General features: G+C 54.5%; 1 protein-coding gene across 1 annotated transcript in view; it reads right to left on the reverse strand.

Moving 5' to 3' along the window:
* The window catches only part of akt1 (v-akt murine thymoma viral oncogene homolog 1), a 33,096-nt gene that overhangs the window by 14,276 nt on the left and 3,906 nt on the right, over positions 1-14,914 (reverse strand). Inside the window, exons 3-5 of the mRNA XM_062469585.1 lie at positions 3,213-3,341; positions 915-1,026; positions 81-261 (exon numbers count right to left, since the gene is read on the reverse strand). Of these exons, the coding sequence (XP_062325569.1) occupies positions 81-261; positions 915-1,026; positions 3,213-3,341 (422 nt within the window). The remainder of the gene's footprint in view (positions 1-80; positions 262-914; positions 1,027-3,212; positions 3,342-14,914) is intronic.

Consider the following 14,914-nt stretch of genomic DNA (forward strand, 5'->3'; position numbering starts at 1 on the left):
GGGCAGGGTAAGGAGGAACAGTCGAGTAGCTGAGTAAGGCCGAGTTGGAGGTTTTGAGGAGAGGCAAAGTGATTTTAGGCCGGGTGAGGCTGGATGTGGAGGGGTGATTGGAGGCAGGATGAGGCAGGGCAGCCTACCACTTTGAGTCTGGGTTTGGTCAGGTACACCTCCATGTCCATGGGGTCTGGGGACGAGTCCATCATGTCATCCCCCTTGTGGAGGCTGTCAGCCACCGTCTGGATGACTTTGGTCCATTCCTCCCTGAGACAGAACAAAGAACGAGAAAGAGAGAGAGAGAAAGGACGGAAAGGGAGAGAGAGAGAGAGAGAGAGAGAGAGAGAGAGAGAGAGAGAGAGGGAGAGAGGGAGAGAGAGAGAGAGAGAGAGAGAGAGAGAGAGAGAGAGAGAGAGAGAGAGAGAGAGAGAGAGAGAGAGAGAGAGAGAGAGAGGGAGAGAGGGAGAGAGAGAGGAGAGAGGGAGAGAGGGAGAGAGAGAGAGGGAGAGAGAGAGAGAGGGATACACCTCATTACAACACCCAATCTGACATGATGTAATCCACCAGCTCAACTATGTAATGGTCTTAAGATTGTCATCTTATCAACAGGAAGGCAATTAGGACTGTGAACTCCCATCAAAAGACACTTAGTGTCCCATGTGCCTGTGTGTGTGTGTGTGTGTGTGTTTCTACACATGTTAATGTCTGTGGTCAACTTCATTGATAGTGACAATGTGGAAAGGTTTTCCTCTGTGTATCAGAGTATGTGTGTGTGCATAAGAGTGTGTGTGTGTTGTGTGTAAGAGTGTGTGTGTAAGAGTGTGTGTGTGTGTGTAAGAGTGTGTGTGTGTGTGTAAGAGTGTGTGTGTGTGTGTGTAAGAGTGTGTGTGTGTGTGTAAGAGTGTGTGTGTGCCGCTCGCCTCTCCTCAGGGCTCTCCACGTGGAAGGTTCGCTCGATGACCGTGGTCCACTGCATACAGCGCATGATGAATGTGTTGGGTCTAGGTCTCTCCATCTTCATCAGCTGACACTCTGGACCGCCAGGGAGAGAGGAGGAGGAGGAGGAGGGAGAGGAGGAGGAGGAGGAGGAGGAGGAGGAGGAGGGAGAGGAGGACGAGGAGGAGGAGGAGGAGGAGGAGGAGAGGAGGAGGAGGAGGAGGAGGAGGAGGAGAGGAGGAGGAGGAGGGAGAGGAAGAGGAAGAGGAGGAGGAGAGGAAGAGGAGGAGGGAGAGGAGGAGAGAGAGGAGGAGGGGGGGAGGGAGAGACCCACTGTTAGAGCCATTTATCTTTATCTCCATCCTAACAGACACTGCCGTGCCGACCACGCTGGAACAGCACAGGTGTGCTGGTTGGCTCCACACTCTCAGAAAGAAGCTTCGCTTACAGCGCTGTCGCTCCATGACTGGGAAATCTTTCCAGGTTTTGGGCTTAATAGTCAATAACAAAAAGACCGAATTTGAAATAAATCAAACTGTGTGTTGGAGTTGTCAGCTAAGAATCCCTGACTGTACTGAGGGCCAGTCAAGTTTTCCCCTAGAAGACTAAAGCCCAACAGGGCTTCAAAATACAGCAAAAAAAAAAACAAAAAAACGTTATTAACATCTGTTCAGCTATGACTGATGTTCCAGGACGCGTCATTTCATCATCTGACACAAAATGGCGACCGTCTGGCAGATGGAGGAGATGTGAGTGGACCACTGAGCCCCAACATGGCTCCGTCAGGGTCGACAGTCGCTCCCTCCCCCTTGCTGTGCCCTGCTCCTCCTCTGCCTGGGTTCAGTGACTCAACACAAACTCTGCAGACAGAGATGTATACAGCGCAGCGCCACAGATAAATTATTGATATCAGCCGCTTAATAACCACTATAACTCAAGAATGTCAGGAGGAAACATGTTGTTTAACAAACAGTATGTTTTCTAATTACTCTGTTCAATCATCTGCAGAGCTGGGAAGAACACGATGGCCAGCAAAGCAGCTCTCCAAGCTTTGTGAGGTGGTGTTTCTGAAACACAGGCTCCTGTAGCGCGAACGTCTGCCGTTTGACAGGAAGCCTAATTAGGGGTGAAATCAATGATGTGGCAGTTTTTTGGTATTGCTGGTATAAGTCTCTACAGCATCACCTGTTCTGTGAGGTACCCTTCTCATTCACTGGTCATGGAACATGATTCTAGAAGGTGAGGCTGGGGATGTTGGGGAGGAGGAGTAGAGGAAAGAGGAGGTGGATGAGGAGAGAGGGAGAAGGAGGAGGTGGATGAGGAGAGAGGGAGGAGGAAGAAGTGGATGAGGAGAGAGGGAGGAGGAGGAGGTGGATGAGGAGAGAGGGAGGAGGAGGAGGTGGATGAGGAGAGAGGGAGAAGGAGGAGGTGGATGAGGAGAGAGAGTAGGAGGAGGTGGATGAGGAGAGAGAGAGTAGGACGAGGTGGATGAGGAGAGAGAGAGTAGGAGGAGGTGGATGAGGAGAGAGGGAGAAGGAGGAGGTGGATGAGGAGAGAGGGAGAAGGAGGAGATGGATGAGGAGAGAGAGAGTAGGAGGAGGTGGATGAGGAGAGAGAGAGTAGGACGAGGTGGATGAGGAGAGAGAGAGTAGGAGGAGGTGGATGAGGAGAGAGGGAGAAGGAGGAGGTGGATGAGGAGAGAGGGAGAAGGAGGAGGTGGATGAGGAGAGAGAGAGTAGGAGGAGGTGGATGAGGAGAGAGAGAGTAGGAGGAGGTGGATGAGGAGAGAGAGAGGAGGAGGATGAGGAGAGAGGGAGGAGGAGGAGGTGGATGAGGAGAGAGAGAGGAGGAGGAGGTGGATGAGGAGAGAGGGAGGAGGAGGAGGTGGATGAGGAGAGAGAGAGTAGGAGGAGGTGGATGAGGAGAGAGAGAGAAGGAGGAGGAGGTGGATGAGGAGAGAGAGAGGAGGAGGAGGTGGATGAGGAGAGAGGGAGAAGGAGGAGGTGGATGAGGAGAGAGGGAGAAGGAATAGGTGGATGAGGAGAGAGGGAGAAGGAGGAGGTGGATGAGGAGAGAGAGTAGGAGGAGGTGGATGAGGAGAGAGAGAGGAGGAGGAGGTGGATGAGGAGAGAGAGAGGAGGAGGAGGTGGATGAGGAGAGAGGGAGAAGGAGGAGGTGGATGAGGAGAGAGGGAGAAGGAGGAGGTGGATGAGGAGAGAGAGAGGAGGAGGAGGTGGATGAGGAGAGAGAGAGGAGGAGGTGGGTGAGGAGGAGGTACTTACGTGCAACGGAGAAGTTGTTTAAGGGGGTTTCCAGGGCAACCACATCCTGCGGCCGCTCCTTGTAGCCGCTGAACGTACCGTCACTCTTCAGTAGAAAGTACCTCGGCCTCCAGGTCTTAATGTACTCTCCTGGGGGAACACATGAACACATGAACACATTAACATTTGACGTCATCTTTCATTGCCCAAGTACTCATTGCAAGAACACGCATTTTCGGATTGGAACGGTCTTGGGCAATGAAAGATGACGTCAAACGAGTTCGCAAAAACACAAGAACGGAAAAAAACTTGGATTGATAAACAGCCTCTGACTCAGAGTATGCTGGTACAGTTGTGCCCAAAAAAGCTCACCGGTAGTTGTAAGCATAGAAGTAAATATAGCTGCAAGCAGCAATGCTGGTTCCGCCGCAAAATGGCAAAATATTATAAACATGTACACTGTTGAAGATGGAGAGTTGGACTACTTGAGAGCAAAACTACTTCATGTTTGGCCAACAACAATAGGCTGAATGGGGATTTGAACTCATGAGCATAAGGTCACAAGTCAATCACTAATAATAAAATAGTCACACAAACTGAAGTATCAACTCAAATACTCAAAAGGACTCAATTGGCTCCTACACTAAATAAACTAGCTCTACTACGCGATCACGTCACATAATGCGTCAACCTTTAGATCTGTACATGTACAAGCAAAGAAAGAAAGAAAAACAATTTAAAAAGAAAGAGGACTACAGATATAACACAGCCTGCGACAATGGGAATGCTAGAACACTAAGAAAGGCCAACGTGATGTCATTCAAAGTTTTTTTTTTCTAATGCTCAACATCAAAAACGGAGACTGCCAAAAGTCCCTAGATTTGTCACTACTTGAAAATATAGACAAAGTCGCTAAATTGGCAACACTGCTGAACAGGCCTTGTTATGAACGCGCCCAAAAACGTCAGCTCGTGTGACGGATGTTTTCTGACTGTGGTTAGCTAGTTTGCTACCGTTACTTTTCAATGGAACCTTCGCAAATTTTTTACACAATTTGCAGACATCCCAACCTGCAGAGACTCATTTCAGGGAGGTGAGGATCAGGGGGAGGGTCCTGAAATAACTTCCGGGAGACTTGGGATGTCTGAATTTGTGAGTTGACGATTTTTTATTTATTTAAGGACCCGCCCCCTTCTGGCTCCTGCGAGGCCAGCTACTATTCCTGTGTGTGTCCATCCTACTGTCTCACACACACGCACAATCCTCACACACACAACTACATTTATTCCATGCCCCGTTCATGATACGTTTAGCCAGATGTTTCAGGACGAGGAAATCACAAACAGCTTACACAACACAAAGACACAGCGACTCAGAGAGCAGCCTGAATATTTATACAGGAAAAGTGTAATTTATTTTTAATTACGGGACTTGAGTATTAACCCCATGCAGTGTCTGAGCAAGCTGTCCTTAATTGCCCCATTTCCTCTGACACAGAAGTGCGCGTGTGTGTGTGTGTGGGGGGGGGGGGATCAGTCAATGCCGATGCCTGACACACACACACAGGCCTCCACAGTTTCTTGTGTGTTTCACAGAAACAGTTCAGGGAGCTTCGGACCAGATTCCCAACATCATCTTCAAACATGAGGAGTTCTGGACATAACAGACAAGATGTCAACGTTCAAAAAATCCCTTCTTCCGCACCTCACTTCTCGGTTCTCCTGTTAAACTGCCAAAAGACCTGAGTGTGGAGGAGGAGGGGCACTACTGAGACGCAGCCCACGCCTGGCCAGGAAGCAGATGAGTGATCGACCACAGAAGATGAGGTCTCACCGTTCTCCACAGCAGGGCAGAAACACCAGACAAAAACACCTGCCTTACGGCAGGCGGACAGGTGGCAATGCTGCCAATCACGGCAGGAGACCAAACATCTGTCCTCCAGAGCTGATGCTTCAGGTTTCCAGCTACAGCAGATGTCCCTGTTCTGACGGCTGGCGCCATCTTTCATCACTGGTGAGCCAGGAGTTTTTCATTCCTGGGTAATGTAGGGGTTAGTGTTTTTACACCAAATGCATCTTGTTCAGAAATTAAACAAGCTCGATTTTGTCAGCGTTTGCAGCACCATCTGACCTGCTGTGTTCGTCTGAAATATCTGCTGTTGGTCAATTAAATTAGCTGCAATTCCAGTGTTGAGTCATCTGTCTGTTTTACAACACAGGGCTTGCAAATCACTGCACACATCATTCATCCACTCTCAGTGCCAGGAAAATTCCCAATCATGTTTGATGCAGAGTAGTTGGTCAACAGCATAATTGAACGCCACTAACTCCCCAAATATCCACTGTACACGCACGCCTCTCTCCAGCCCTCTCCCCAGCCCTCTCCCCAGCCCTCTCCCCAGCCCTCTCTCCAGCACTCTCCCCAGCCCTCTCTCCAGCCCTCTCTCCAGCACTCTCTCCAGCCCTCTCTCCAGCCCTCTCTCCAGCACTCTCTCCAGCCCTCTCCCCAGCCCGCGGGGGGGACGGTCTGTGAACATGTTGAGGCAGCATCGACGCCTGCAACCGTGTCATCCCAACACAGTGACATCACAGGGTGGGAGGAGCCAGTCTGCTTTCTAAGATCACACACAGGAAGTAGGACTGACCAGTTGCTTCTGACCAGAAGCTACACTGTGATGCGTTTTTGTATCATTTGTAAAAAAATCTAAAAGAATCCCCCTCGGCAGTGACACTTTCAAACAAAATAGTTTGACGGTTGTGAAAATTCCTAACCTACAGTATGACAACAAATGCTTGGGTAAACACAGTTTAGTATAACTAAATACTGGTGTGTGTCAAACTGAGCAGTCTCAGACGCCATTAATAAACAAAGCCAAAGGTGCGTGTGTGTGCGGTAACGTGTAGACTTTGTACAAGTAGGCTCCAGCATAGAGCCCAGAGCTCCAATTGTTTCTGACGCACACTGGCACCAAGGACCCCCCAGACCCACCCCATGCCCCCCCAGATTGGCACGAGTTGGTGCCCCCTGGGTCCATGATAACGCAACACAGCTGAGGAGGAGGAGGAGAGGCGAGGCAAGGAGGAAAGGGGGTGGAGGAGGAGAGGCGAGGCAAGGAGGAAAGGGGGTGGAGGAGGAGAGGCGAGGCAAGGAGGAAAGGGGGTGGAGGAGGAGGAGGAGAGGCGAGGCAAGGAGGAAAGGGGGTGGACAGGCAAACAGAAGACTGTGTCCAGGATGTAGAGAGAGACAGATCACTGCATATGTTCGCTACATATGTACACCATGCCTGCGTAGGCAAAGTGTGTGTGTACTGCTGCGTGTGTGTGTGTGTGTACTGCTGCGTGTGTGTGTGTGTACTGCTGCGTGTGTGTGTGTGTACTGCTGCGTGTGTGTGTTGGGGGATATGCATTGTGCTGTCAGGCTCTGACAGAGTGTCTTTACATGACGAGCAGCTGCTGGGGTCTGGCTGCTTGCTGGGCAAAGTGGAAAATAATGAACTGGGAGGCTCTGCCAAACACATGAGGATTCATCTTGATTTGCCAACTGCTGCATGGCCTGTATGTGGACAGCACCAATGTGTCAGTGCCACACCCTCCACACACATGCTACACATACACACACACACACACACACACGGCAAGACTTAAGAGCTTACTGACAAATATATAATTTGCTGTGAAACCGATTTTTCGGAGTTTCCGAGCAATTTTCCGTGATTGAATATGCATGGCAGTAGCATTGAGGCTGACATATGTTGTGGTGCACAGAACACAACAGCAGCTAGTAGAATTTCTTAGAAAACTGCCAGTGGCGCTAAAGGTGAACATGAGAATAAAAGACCAAGGTGATCCATACAAAGCCAGATACTGACGGTCTCAAAGGAGCAGAAACCCTGGACATCTCCAACACGTCCAGGCAGGCACACACACACCGCCAGGGCCAAGTTCTCAGTCCCAAGGTCAGTTGTGAAAAGAAAAGAGACCCAGGATTCAAATCTACATTAACGCTTCCTTTTGACACCAAGGCCATTTGCAAGTCTGCTTAAGAAGTGTCTGCAGCTGGAGAAACACTACTGAAGAGAAGATGAGGGAGGCAGGGAGGGCTGGAGGCAGGGAGAGCTGGAGGCAGGGAGAGCTGGAGGCAGGGAGAGCTGGAGGCAGGGAGGGTTGGAGGCAGGGAGAGCTGGAGGCAGGGAGAGCTGGAGGCAGGGAGGGTTGGAGGCAGGGAGAGCTGGAGGCAGGGAGAGCTGGAGGCAGGGAGGGTGACAGAGGCAGGGAGAGCTGGAGGCAGGGAGGGTGACAGAGGCAGGGAGAGCTGGAGGCAGGGAGGGTGACAGAGGCAGGGAGAGCTGGAGGCAGGGAAGGTGACAGAGGCAGGGAGGGCAGGAGGCAGGGAGAGCTGGAGGCAGGGAGAGCTGGAGGCAGGGAGGGTGACAGAGGCAGGGAGGGCTGGAGGCAGGGAGGGTGACAGAGGTCGGTGCTCTCGTCTGAGCAGAAGTCTGCGTCGCTCGGCGCTATGTGAGGACGGCAGAAAAGAGGCCCCAGCTGGTGCTTCTAGCTAGCTCGCTGCTAGCTGCTCTTTCATCATTCAACACATCATGCTACATTCATCACACGGCAAAGAGAGGCCAGCCCTGTGATCTGGCGTCACACACATGCATACATACACACATACATACATACATACATACACACACACACATACATGGCCGGTTGACCAGCAGGAGGAGCATAGCAGGACCCAGACAGACACACTTCCTGTCCTCCCGGTCCTGCAGGACATTCATGGTTAGAGGACGGGAGGCAGGGATGCAGGGGTGTGTGTGTGTGTGTGTGTGCGCGCGTAAGAGACTCCCAGGAAAAGGAGGTTGAGGATTAGAGAATTAAAAACCCCAAAAGCAAAAGGAGAGGGGGGGGGGTTCAGGTCTGTTGTTCTGGCTGGGCCCCGTGTCTGCAGCTGCTGCCTGGCTGCTGCGTGCTGCATCTCAATGAGCCCCACAGCCCCTCCAGAGGAGAGGCTCGCCCCAGCCCTCATCCCTGCCCCTCATCCCTGCCCTCAGCCCCTCATCCCAGCCCCTCAACCTAGCCCCATCTCACCAGCTCAGCCTGGTCCTCTAATGCTAACCCGCCCACCTGCCCATACAAGGCCTGGCAGCCTGGTCCTCATGCTAACCCGCCCAGGGGTTTGTCCTCCTTCATCCCTTCTTTCTTTCGCTTCTCTTCCTGTTCCTGCTGTCCCCGTGTCGTCTGTCAGCCTGTCTGTCTTCATGCAGCTGGATGGAGCGTCTGGCAGCAGCACCAACAGGTCACAGGCTTCCTCTGCACCTCCCTCCCTCTCCCCCCCTCCCTCCCTCCCTCCCTTCCTCTCCCCCCCTCCCTCCCTCTCCCCCCCTCCTCTGCCACCGCTGCTGCAACAGGAAAAAAAGGGAGTGGGGGGAGGAGAAGGGGGAGGAGGGGGAGGAGGATGCAGTCTGCCTCTCTTTCTCACGCTGGTAAGAAAGCCCTCACTTCTTCTCTCCTCTGCAGCGGGAGACACCTGCTGATTACCATAGAGACACTGTGGGAAGTTCTCCCCTGCCTGTGTGTGCGTGTGTGTGTGTGTGCGTGTTGTGTGTGCGTGTGTGTAATCTGCCCCCTATCCCTGGGCAAACAATCTAGACCGTGGATTAGTTAACTGGGTTACTGCATGGCAAACAAATAAACACACATTATTTCGTTCAAATTAGTGCCAATTAACTCTCAATGACCAGGGAACAGGCCGACTCCCTTCACAGACACCCAGCTGAAGAGGAAACAGGAGGATCCTGCTGACCGCACAGTGCAGGCCGTCTGTCCAGCAGGATCCTGGTACCTGACCGCACAGAGCAGGCCGTCTGTCCAGCAGGATCCTGGTACCTGACCGCACAGAGCAGGCCGTCTGTCCAGCAGGATCCTGGTACCTGACTGCACAGAGCAGGCCGTCTGTCCAGCAGGATCCTGGTACCTGACCGCACAGTGCAGGCCGTCTGTCCAGCAGGATCCTGGTACCTGACCGCACAGTGCAGGCCGTCTGTCCAGCAGGATCCTGGTACCTGACTGCACAGTGCAGGCCGTCTGTCCAGCAGGATCCTGGTACCTGACCGCACAGTGCAGGCCGTCTGTCCAGCAGGATCCTGGTACCTGACCGCACAGAGCAGGCCGTCTGTCCAGCAGGGTCCTGCTGGACAGACGGCCTGCACTGGTACCTGACCGGTCTGTTGACACTGACAGATCCAAGCTACCAGCTGAACAGCCCACGCTTCCCTCCATCTCTCTCTTTCTCCCTCTATCACTCCCTCTCATGTCTTTCTCTCTCCTTTCCCCCCTCTTTCTCTTCCTCTCCCTCCCTCCCAGGAGAGGAGAGGAAGGGAGGGGAGATGAGAGAGGAGAGGAGAGAGGGGAGACGAGAGAGGAAGAGAGGGGAGAGGAGAGGGGAGAGGAGAGAGGAGAGGAAGAAAGGGGAGAGGAGAGGAGAGGGGAGAGGAGAGAGGAGAGGAAGAAAGGGGAGAGGAGAGAGGAAGAGAGGGGAGAGGAGAGGAAGAGAGGGGAGATGAGAGGGGAGAGGAGAGGAAGAAAGGGGCGAGGAGAGAGGAAGAGAGGGGAGAGGAGAGCCAGGGAGGTGATTGATGTTGGAGCATCGTGCCGGTCGGAAGCCTCTTCCACTGGCGGTCTGTGTTGTCAGCAGGGTCATTATCCAGGGGGGGGAGGGAGGGGGAGGAGTGGGTGTGATGTTGAGGGGGGTGAAGGAGGCTGGCAGAGGAGGAGGATTAAGAAGGGGGGAGCGGAGGAGGAAAGAGTGGCAGAGGGAGGGCAGAGGTCAGAGACAGAGAAAGGGGAGAGACGAGAGAGAGAGAGCTAAAGAGAGAAGGAACAAAGACAAGAGGAGAGAGAGGAGAGGGGAAGACAGACAGGCAGACAGGCAGACAGGCAGACAGGCAGACAGGCAGACAGGCAGACAGGCAGACAGGCAGACAGGCAGACAGGCAGGCAGGCAGGCAGGCAGGCAGGCAGGCACTGAGCGCATGGCCGAGCGCCACAGTTGCAGTGAGCAGGAGGACTCTGCACAGCAAAGTAACCACACAGCGGGCCCCGTCGCTAGCGGAGACGAGCCAGGGAGGTTCTCTCCACGCGCCCTGGTCCCCCAGCACCCAGCCTGCCTAGCGACAGCTGCAGCACAGCTATTTACTTCTCTCCACCACATTTAGCAGGAAGCCTGGTACCCATTACCCGGAGCAGGGGGCCCGCACTGACGGCCAGACGCCCAGCCCAGGTGCCTGCGTCCTGGGGAGCCAGCCTCTGCTGCTCCCCTGCCCGGGGCCGTGTGGGGGCTGGCTGTGGACGTTTGGCTGCTAGTCCTGTTGAAGCTGGACACAGTGAGAGCCAGACTGTCTCTGCTTCCGCAGTGCTGAGATGTGTGTGTGTGTGTGTGAGTGCGTGTGTGTGTGTGCGGCCCATAGTGGGACTCTACCTAAGTGAAGGGGTGTGTAGTGGACTGGTGAAGTAAAGTGATGAAGCTGGTAGTCCTGGGGCGATCAGCAATGTGTTATCAGGTAGGTCTGTTCCTCTGACAGGCAGGTCCCCCCCACCCCCACCCCACCCACCTCCAACCCTTACTTTGTGATGGGAGGAGGAATCTATCTGTCTAGTATGGAGAACATCTGGGAAATCATGTATAGCTGCAAAACACTGATATCTGTTCAGGGGGCCACACACACACACACTCACACACAAACACATAAGCTCACACACACACACCACACACAAGCTCACAGTCACACACACTGGCTGCTCTCCTGCAGTCACATGACCAGCTCAGGGAGCCTCCAGCATCTGAGTGAGACAGAACATCTATCCCTGGACGGGTCACTGAACAATGTTCTGGGAACAGCAGAGAAACTAGCTCAAAGTTCCCTCCCTCCCTCCTCCTCCTCCCCCCTCCCTCCCTCCCTCCCTCCCCCTTTCTCCCTCCCCCCCCTCCCTCCCTCCCTCCCCCTTTCTCCCTCCCCCCCCTCCCTCCCTCCCTCCCTTCCTCCCTCCCTCCCTCCCTCCCTACCCCCCTACCCCCCTCCCTTTCTCCTCCCTCCCTCCTGGAGCCAGCTGAGTGTGCTTCCTAAATCCACAGTTGTTGTGGCCTTCGTTAGGCTAACGAGGGGGCCGGCTCTGCTACTGTTAGGAAGTAAATGAGTCAAACAAACAAGAGCTGGGAGGTGAGAGATGAGGGAGAGAGAGAGAGAGATGAGGGCGAGAGAGAGAGAGGGAGAGAGAGATGAGGGCGAGAGAGAGAGAGAATAGAGGATAGAAAATAAAGGAGGGAGGGGGGGAGGAGACAGAGGAGGTGTTCTGTTGCACATCACTGGGTTCTTGGCCAAGCCGGTTGCCATGGAATCTGGATAACCACAATCTGCCTCTTTGAAGTTGGATGACTTTGATGGAAACTTCTGAAAATATATTTCTCCAAAGTGCTGCTTGGTGGCCCAGACCACAAGAGGCTGTAGACGTGTGTGTGTGTGTGTGTGTGTGTGTGTGTGTGTGTGTGTGTGTGTGTGTGTGTGTGTGTGTGTGTGTGTGTGTGTAGGGGGGGGGGAGAGATGGACATCCCGCGGGTGCAAGAAAACTGTTGTTGGAGCTGGAGACTCATCGTATAACTGCTGTCCAGAAACAGACAACCTAGATTCTAGACTCTATGGTTCTGTACGCCACTGCTTGTATGAGGATGTGGTTGGCAGTGGTAGAGCATGGAGATGGGTATAGCTCAGTGGTAGAGCATGGAGATGGGTATAGCTCAGTGGTAGAACATGGGGATGGGTATAGCTCAGTGGTAGAACATGGAGATGGGTATAGCTCAGTGGTAGAGCATGGAGAGGGATATAGCTCAGTGGTAGAGCATGGAGATGGGTACTTCTCCAATTTAGAGACACAAAACCAGCCTGTCTGAGAGCTTTGGTCCAGGAGTCTCTCCCTGCGCTGGGATCACCAGACCAGCCTCAGCCTGTCTGGGACTGGAGACACCAGGATGGGAATATGGGTCTGCAAGATCTCCTCTCCAGGGTTAGCCTCAGAACCACGTCTGTAACCCTGCTGCTCTCTGGCCCACACCAGCACACTGACTACACTGAACATGACTAACCAGACAGGAACCAGAGGGAGGGAGGGAGAGGGCGGGAGAGAGAGATGGAGGGAGAGAGAGAGAGACAGAGAGGAGATGTTTTCGTGCTTGTGTCTGGCCCACAGCTTCCATCCATGACGTCACCTCGTCAGACGGGTGTTACTGGGGCACTAGGCGGGCTGGCGGGCCACATCACGCCCCACTAAGCTCTCCCCAGCCTGGCCTGCATGAACCTGGGCTGGCTCACGCGCCAGACACACAGGAGGCCAGACAGGAAGAGCTCCACTGTGCCTTATTGTTTTGTTAGGCTAAGCTACATGTGAAGCTAAAGGGGTAGCAGGACTGCAGAGCCTGTGGTGAGCTGTAAGGACAGGCAGCGGAGAGCTCACCTTCTGGGTCTTGGTGAGGGGAGGAGGGGGGGGTGACAGTGACGCGACATTAAACCCCTTCCTGTCAGGGATGCTGGGCGGACGCCCTCCAATCACAGAGAAGCGTCTCCCGGTGACATTTCGCAGGCCACAGCTGCCGGGGTGAGACAGCATGCCAGATCACTATTCCTCAAGGGCTGTTTGTTTAGTGAGAGGAGTGTGTGTGTTTGTATGTTAGTGTGGACAGGGTGTGAGTATGGGTGACAGGGAGGGGGCCTGTACAGGGTAGTGTGTGTGTGAGGGTGTGTGTGTATGTGCATGTCTGCCTGTGTGTGTTGTTCCACTAGTTCAAGGTGATGACCCTGGCTGAAGGAGTGTAGTCAGCCGGTCTCCCCTGCGTGAGCAGGGAACACGGCAGAGCGCCAAGTGTACCAGGACATGCCAGTGTGCCAGGACACGCCAGTGTGCCAGGACACGCAAGTGTGCCAGGACACGCCAGTGTGCCAGGACACGCCAGTGTGCCAGGACACGCCAGTGTAGCAGGACACGCCAGTGTGCCAGGACACGCCAGTGTGCCAGGACACGCCAGTGTGCCAGGACACGCCAGTGTGCCAGGACACGCCAGTGTGCCAGGACACGCCAGTGTAGCAGGACACGCCAGTGTGCCAGGACACGCCAGTGTGCCAGGACACGCCAGTGTGCCAGGACACGCCAGTGTGCCAGGACACGCCAGTGTGCCAGGACACGCCAGTGTAGCAGGACACGCCAGTGTGCCAGGACACGCCAGTGTGCCAGGACACGCCAGTGTGCCAGGACACGCCAGTGTGCCAGGACACGCCAGTGTGCCAGGACACGCCAGTGTACCAGGACATGCCAGTGACACTGCGCACGTCAAACATCACACGGCTGAATAACTCAACAAGAACAAGACGCTCCAGATTTCCTAATAAGATCCTTGATCTTGATATCTCATCTCTTCATACTAACACTGTCCCCTGGTTCCTGGTGTCAGGACCTCTGTGCTGGCTGCCCCAGGACAAACCAGCTTCAGCAGCCTCTAACCTCACCAGCCTCTAACCTCAGCACCCTCGAACCTCAACAGCCTCGTACTGATGCTTAGACTCGACTTGATTTGACTAGCCACCCAGCCTACCAGCCAGCCAGCCAGCCTACCTACCAGCCAGCCAGCCTACCAGCCAGCCAGCCTGCCTACCAGCCAGCCAGCCAGCCAGCCTACCAGCCAGCCTACCAGCCAGCCTGCCTGCCACCCAGCCTACCAGCCAGCCAGCCTGCCTACCAGCCACCCAGCCTACCAGCCAGCCAGCCTGCCTACCAGCCAGCCAGCCTACCAGCCAGCCTACCAGCCTATCAGCCAGCCTGTCTACCAGGCAGCCAGCCTACCAGCCAGCCTGCCTACCAGCCAGCCAGCCAGCCTACCAGCCAGCCTACCAGCCAGCCTGCCTACCAGCCAGCCTACCAGCCAGCCAGCCTACCTGCCTGCCTGCCTGCCAGCCTACCTGCCTGCCTACCAGCCAGCCTACCAGCCAGCCAGCCAGCCTACCTGCCTGCCTGCCAGCCAGCCAGCCAGCCAGCCAGCCAGCCTACCAGCCAGCCTGCCATCTTGCCTGCCTCTCCCCAGTCCTCGAGCCAGGCTGCTCTGGGAGTCACGAGCAGGGAGCTCTGGGTCCTCTGCACACAGTGCTGCTCACAGCCGGTTGGTATGTGAGGAATGCCTGGTCGTCCAAACACAACCAGACACTCGCCTGCCAAACAGCCTCCCAGACCAGCCTCTAGCCTCCCAGACCAGCCTCCAGCCTCCCAGACCAGCCTCCAGCCTCCCAGACCAGCCTCTAGCCTCCCAGACCAGCCTCCAGCTTCCCAGACCAGCCTCTAACCTCTAGCCTCCCAGACCAGCCTCTAGCCTCCCAGACCAGCCTCCCAGACCAGCCTCCCAGACAAGCCTCTAGCCTCCCAGACCAGCCTCCAGCCTCCCAAACTAGCCTGTAGCCTCCAGCCTCTATACATCCTGAACTCACTCAGAATCCTACTAACTCATTATTGTGAATTTCTTTTTACGACACAAATCCTTAGTTGGCATAACTACCCTGAGCCATGAGACGCAGTGTACACAGAGCACAGGGTAGAACACAGTGTAAACAGAGCACAGGGTAGAACACAGTGTAAACAGAGCACAGGGTAGAACACAGTGTAAACAGAGCACAGGGTAGAACACAG

This window comes from Osmerus eperlanus, chromosome 9, assembly GCF_963692335.1.
Source record: "Osmerus eperlanus chromosome 9, fOsmEpe2.1, whole genome shotgun sequence".
NCBI classification, from domain to species: domain Eukaryota; kingdom Metazoa; phylum Chordata; class Actinopteri; order Osmeriformes; family Osmeridae; genus Osmerus; species Osmerus eperlanus.